The 7,354-nt window shown below is 33.6% G+C and overlaps 1 protein-coding gene across 1 annotated transcript in view; it reads left to right on the forward strand.

Moving 5' to 3' along the window:
* Positions 1-7,354, forward strand: part of LRP1B (LDL receptor related protein 1B) — a 1,708,438-nt gene that overhangs the window by 800,650 nt on the left and 900,434 nt on the right. Inside the window, exon 6 of the mRNA XM_011354519.1 lies at positions 1,329-1,586. Within this exon, the coding sequence (XP_011352821.1) occupies positions 1,329-1,586 (258 nt within the window). The remainder of the gene's footprint in view (positions 1-1,328; positions 1,587-7,354) is intronic.

Genomic DNA, 7,354 nt, shown 5'->3' on the forward strand with positions numbered 1-7,354 from the left:
AAGAGCCTTTGATTGAGCAGCTTACCTGGCCTATTCAAGGAACAAGAAGAGGGACAATGTGTCTGGAGTAAGAGGCACAGGGTGCAAATAGTAAGGAGATGGAGGAAATGAAGTCAAACAGGTAATGAAAATACAAATCGGGTAGGCCATTGTATGGTCTTTTACTTTTACTCTGATTACTTTGAGGAATTGGGCAGAAGACTGACTTGATCTGCCTTAGCATTTTAAAAATATAACTGGCTATTGTGTTGAGGTAGACTGAAAAAAAGGAGAACATAGATAGAAGCAGGGGAAACCAGTTAGAAGACTATTGGAATGATCTAGTTGAAAGATGATAGGAGCTTGCAAGAAGGTAGTAGCAGTCACTGAGAAGTTGTGGGATTCCTGAAATGTTTGACATTAGAGTCAAAGAAATTTAATGATGCATTAGATATAGGAAAGAAAAAAAAGAGTTGAAGATATTCAATTTTTTTCTGTTCCCTGATTAGCAAATACAAGCTACTTTGAGTATGATTATATAGCTAAATTCTTTCAACACTGATTTTATATGAGATTTTACTATTACCATCAAATATTAAAAGGTATTGAAATTCTAGTCACTTAGTATTCATTCATCAAAAACACATCAATTCTAACACAAGCAAAAATGCATTGTTCAAAAAGTAGTATTGTACAGTTTTGTTGTTGTTGTTTGTTTGTTTGTTTATTTGTTTTTTACCTCTAGAATCTTATTTTCCTAACTATAGGGAAGGAATGTGGAAGGAAGTAGGTCAGTAACCATAATCCAGTCACTAGGAGAATGTGTGATTATTTGGCTCCTGGGGTCAGTAAAGGAGCCAATGAGGCTAAGATCACTGGTGCTCTTTGTATGAACCTATGAGCTTTGCATATTTTGCTCCAGAGAATCTATTTCTGACCTGATACATCTACTTCAAAAAAGCATGCCCTTGCTTGCAAGAGAAGCTTGTAAAACAGTAATGGAGAGGTCAGTCCAGATCCATCATCATTGCTAGAAAAACAACTCACAGCACTCCCTTTATTTACCAACAATGAAAGTAAATAGCATTATTCTCATATTTAGACAACACATTATGACTAGGGAAATAAGGAATATAAATGTTCAGTGGACTGTTTTCCTTAGAGAAGTCAGCTGAAATATATAGATAGTGAAGCTATATAAGAGTTATTAATAAATACGTTTTGCAATTTTTTTTTAATTTTAAAGATGCATTAAATTCAGAATAACTCTTAATAAGTAACGCAAAATTGTAAAAACATATATATGATTCTCTTTTACTGGACTCATTTCTCTTTCTCTTTTATTCCAGAACCTGCAGATAGTCCACCTATGCTGTTAATTGCAAATTCCGAAATAATTGAGGTTTTTTATCTGAATGGAAGTAAAATGGCAACCCTGAGTTCAGTCAATGGAAATGAAATTCATACTCTGGATTTTATTTACAATGAAGATATGATTTGTTGGATTGAATCCAGAGAATCTTCAAATCAGCTCAAATGTATCCAGATAACAAGAACAGGAAGATTAACAGATGAATGGACAATCAATATTATTCAATCCTTCCACAGTGAGTGTTTCAATTCATATAATATGCCACCCTTTAATGATTTTATTTATGGACTGGTAGACAGATTTCTTAGATTTTCTAGCATAGTTCATGGCCATGAGAGAACTATGCATGAAAGTATGAATGCACTTAAATAAACATATTCATTACATATGTTGCATATACTTACACATATACATATAGTTTCACTGTGTAAGTGGTAAATTGCAGAGTTAATTTTAATTCTCTCTTTAATGCTTATTACAGTATCACCTAGATGAGGACTGTGATTTTTCACTGAACGATAGTTCACAATGTGATAGTAAAGGTGGGATTTTTTAAAAAGCAAGAAACAGAATTGATAATTATAACCTCATCAACTGTAGTGTTTGTTAAAATACCTTGGAAACTATTAGGTTTATGCAATGGTAACTACTACCTGTGTTTGTTGACTTTTACCCTAGTAAATCAGTTTTTATATACTCTTCTTCCAAAAGATTTATGATTTATGATTCACTTTGATTTCTCATGCCAGAAATTCACAAATTTATCTGTTTTTTTATAACTGTTTTTTTCTTCCTGCATATTACCCTAAATTTGAACTCACAGTGTTACACACACACACTCACACACTCACATATGCATGCATCTTCTTTCTGTCTCTGTCTCTTTATCTGTCTCTCTCTTTCCATCCCTCCTACATAGAAGTATAAAAACTTATTTGTGCTTTCCTGGGGAAACTATGTGCATGGGACTTTCGAGATGAAGTCATTTATCTTATGATTAATAGGAAAAAAACCTTAATTTTAAAAAAGCCGCCAAAAAAAAAAAATACAGAAATGAAGAAAAATGGACAATTAAGTTAAGAAGGAAAAAAGAGAAAGCTCTGTGATAGAATAGATGTAGTTTTCAGATGTAGAATGTTTGGTGATTTGAATTTAATAATCATATTTTATTAAAGTTTTTGGTATATAATCAAAGAGATTGGTCACTGATTCTTATTAAACAAGAAAATAGTATATTTTAATGTTATATAATCATGATTAGATTAAATAAATCAGTGGCAAAATTGGAAAAATGAATATAATTGTATGATTTTCTATACTTAAATGAACAGAAATAAATGTTTAACAAATAGAATCTAACGCTTTCAAGATCCTCTTAAATAAAACAATTGATAGTCATTTATTGTGGCAGTGAACCAAAATGCCCAGAGAAAGCAATGGTACACTGACTAATTCATGGAATCTATGGAGAAATAATATTTTATAATAAATAGTAAATAACAAGTAGAAGTAGTACAAGGAATGCTGCCATGTGATTTGAGTATTTCAGACATTGGCTTAGCTAGCAGTTGGAAACGGAACAAAAGATCTCCAGTCCCTCCCATATCAGGAAATACCTCAACTAATCCAAATATATTTGTTCCTAACAAATGAAATACTGACAGTCGAATAGTTAAAATATTCACTAAGTTTCTAAGTAAAATTATTTTCTAAGCTTACTTAGCAATGTTTCTCATATATGTAATATGCCCTAATAATTGTAGTAATCTTTTCTTTAATATGTAATTTTAAAACTACATTTTCTTTTTCAGTAACTCTAGGGATAGTCAAGCAATTGCATGTTAGATATTTATGGAAAATAATTTTTGGTTTAGATTTCATTTGCTTTAGAAAACAACTCTTGGCAAATCTAGAAAAATCACTGTTTTTAAACAATTTATTCAAACGCTGAATAGAACATTCATTTTAAACAATAAAAATACATGCAATGAAAATATTTTAATTAAATTTAATATTTTTAATGAAGCAATTTCAGTCACTTTAGAAAAAAATGATTAAACGTGTGGAAGTAATTCAATGATGAGAGTGGGGCAGAGGTGTGAACAGAGTTGGACTCCTCTATCATTGCTTGTAAGCCATGTATTTCATCAGCATGTCACAGAGCAGCTGCCATTGGATAAGATGAGATCTGCACTTACCATGACAATTTGTGAGTTAATAATGAAATATGAATATCCTTTGCATGTATAATTACATAAAATTTCTGTCACACCATATAAGCAAAAAGAGTAAAGCGATGAGAATATGCCTGAATGCCTGTCACTATCCATCGTTTCAGACATTATCTATTTAGCTGTCCCTATCCCATTATTTTTAGACTCTTTTCTCTGAATTTACCTATAGGAAACATTTTTTTCAAAAACCATATAAAAATTTTATTTTTCAAAGGATTACCATGAGGAGAAAATCAATAATTATCAGTCAAACTGACTTGCATTTTAAACACAAAATAATAATAAGAGGGACATCAGAAGCATGGTGGAGTGAGAGATGTCTTCAGATCTCTCCCCCTGAAATAACAATAAGCTGAACATCTAAAACTCGACAATTAATGCCCAGCCTGCACATTAGCACATCTGAGCGAAGGATCTGCAAATAAGAACTACCACAGGTCAGAAACATGGGAGTGGTGTGGTAGAATGGGAGAAACAAAGAAGCTGCCTCTCACAGCTGGAGCTCCTTGCAGAAGGAGGTGGAGGGGAGAAGGGGCAGCAGGTTCCTTAAACAGCCCTGCCTGAGAGATCTGTGAGCTCCATGCAGCAGCAGAGCCCAGGAATCAGGACAGAAAGCAACAGGGGAATGGCAGAGAGGCAACAGCTGATTATTACCAATCGAAGTTGCAAAATGAGAGGCTGAGCCACAACAATCCCTCATCCTCCAACTCAGAAGGCACCCCTCTCCATATCTTCCAAGAATGAACCTGCAGAGTCCCAGGGGAATTTGAGCAAACACTACTGAAACTGTATCCAACACTGACAGGGATTGAGTCTGAGGGTAGCAAGCATGAATGAATATTTATAAGAAATAAAAAAGGCATTATTCAGGCTCAAAGCAGGGATCCAAGAAGCTTAGACACAATCTACTGGAAATCAAAAGAAAATAAAACCTTCCTAGGAACAGGCTAGAGAGAGACCTTTATATAATAAAAATTCTTTCTGGGGGGGGGGGGGAAGCAGAACACACTTCCATTAATGCCTAGGTAGAGAAATAGTTCATTAAACACCATGAACAGCCAAGGTGACAAGGCAGCTCAGAAAGAAAGAAAAAAATCTCCAGAAAATAAGCTTAAAGACATAGAATTATGCAACTTAAATGACAGAGAATTCAGGATGCTACTTCTGACAAAAAATTCAATGAAATCGAAAATACTTCATAACAACAATTCCAGGAGTTGAAAAAAACAACTAGATCAACAAAATGAGGTCTTTAGCAAGGAGACTGAAACTCTCGGAAAGAACCAAATAGAACTTCCAGAGATGAAGAACACACTAAAAGAGATGAAAAATGAAATAGCAAGCTTGGGAAATGGAGTCAGCCAAATGGAGGAAAGGATCAGTGATATCGAAGACAGAAATCTAAAAATAAATCAGAAGAAAGAAGAGAGAGATCAAAGAATGAAAAATAATGAAAGAGAAATACAAGAACTAGCTGATACCAACAGGAAACATAAGAATAATGGGCATTCTCAAAGGTGAAGAAAAGAAGCAGGAATTAGAAAACATTTTCAGACAAATAGGTGACAAGAATTTCCCAAACCTAAGGAATGAACTGGAGTTTGGAATTCAAGAAGTCAACAGAACACCCAATTATCTCAACTCAAAGAGACCTTCTCCAAGACACATTATATTAAAATTGTCAAAAATTAATGACAGAGAAAGAATTTCAGGGCAGCCAGGGAAAAGAAGATGGTAACCTATAAAGGAAAACATTAGATTATTGTCAGACTTCTCAGCACAAACCTTACAAGCCGGAAAGGAGTGGAATCAAATATTCAAACTATTAAATGAAAAAAACTACCAGCTAAGAATAATGTATCCATCAAAGCTCTCCTTTAGATATGAAGGAGAAATAAAGACTTTTCAAGACATACACTATGAGGCCTGCATTACAGGAAATACTGAAAGGGGTCAGCTCACCTAAAATAAGATGACAAAAAAAATCATAACTATGAATAAGGTGACTAATAGGCAGATAGAGGCAGAGGAGTGCAACCCTTATTAAGAACAAGCTATATAAGCTCAAACAATAAGAAGAGGTTTGCTATTGCAAGATAGTAATGAACGTTCAGCATACATAGAGGTAAAATGAGACAACAATAATAGGAAAGAGGAGAATTCAAAGATCCAGATTCGCAAAGGGGAATGGAGATAAGGCACACACAGAAGAAAATGGACTACTATAACTATATATTGATCCTTTACATATAATGGTAACCCACACACCAAAGATTATGTACTGAAGTACATAACATAAAACAAAAAGGACCACAGGGAAAACCCACAACCCTCCCCCCCCCAAAAAGAAAAGATAGAAAGGAAGTAATGGAAACACCGAGCTACCAAATAAAATGGTTATAGGAAAACCTTATATTTCAATAATCACTCTAAATGTAAATGGACTGAACTCACCAATAAAAAGGCACAGAGTTACAGATTGGATCAAAAAACAAACTTGACCATATGCTGCCTCCAAGAGATACATGTATTTCCAAAGACAAATATAGACTCCAAGTGAAAAGGTGGAAAATGATATTGCAAGCAAATGGTATTCAGAGAAAAGTGGGACTAGTGATACTAATATCAGATGAAATAGACTTCAAAATAAAAAAAGGTAAAGAAAGATGCTGAGAGACACTTCTCAATGATAAAGAGAATCATGCACCAAGAAGACATAACACTTATTAATATCTATGCTCCAATCAGGGAGCCTGAAATATGTAAAGCAATTACTAACAGAACTAAAGGAAGAAACAGACCAAAACACTATCCCAGTAGAATGCCTAAATACCCCATTGTTGGATATGGACAGATCATCCAAACAGAACACCTATAAGAAAATAACATCCTTAAATGACACATACCAACTGGACATAATTGATATTTATAGAGCCTTTCATCCCAAAACAACTGCTTATACGTTCTTCTCTAGTGCATATGGAACAGTCTCAAGAATCGACTACATACTGAGATACAGAAAAAGCTCAACAAATATAAGAGGGTTGAAATCATACCGACCGTATTCTCTGATCATAATGCTTTGAAGCTGGAAATCAACTGTAAGAAGAGAGCGAGAAGAACCACAAATATATGTAGATTAGACAAAATGCTACTAAAGAATGACTGTGTCAGATAAGAAATAAAAAGAGAGATCAAGAGATACATATAAATTAATGATACTGATAGTACAACATATCAAAATGTTTGAGACTTGGAAAAAGCAGTCATAAGAGAAAAGTTCATATCATTACAGGTCTATCTACAAAAACAAGAATGAGCTCAAATAAACAACCTAATGCTTCATCTTAAAAAACTAGAAAAGGAACAAATGAAGCGTAAAGTCGGGAGAAGGAAAGAAATAATCAAAATTTGAGCATAAATAAATGAAATTGAAAAAAAAAAACAATAGGAAAAATAAATGCAACAAAGAGCTGGTTCTTTGAGAAGGTTAATAAAATTGACAAACCTCTAGTAGATTCACTAAAGAAAAGGGAGAAAGGACACAAATAAACAAAATTGAGGATGAAAGTGGAGAAATCATGACAGACACCGCAGAAAAACTAAGAATCCTACAAGAATACTATGAAAAAGTATATAACATCAAATTTAATAACATAGAAAAAATGAACAAGCACTTAGAATGATACAACCTTCCTAGACTAAATTAAGAAGAACCGGAAAATCTAAGTAGACCAAGCAGCAGTATAGAAATTAAAACAATCATGAA

The sequence above is a fragment of the Pteropus vampyrus genome, unplaced genomic scaffold (assembly GCF_000151845.1).
Source record: "Pteropus vampyrus isolate Shadow unplaced genomic scaffold, Pvam_2.0 Scaffold17, whole genome shotgun sequence".
Lineage (NCBI taxonomy): Eukaryota > Metazoa > Chordata > Mammalia > Chiroptera > Pteropodidae > Pteropus > Pteropus vampyrus.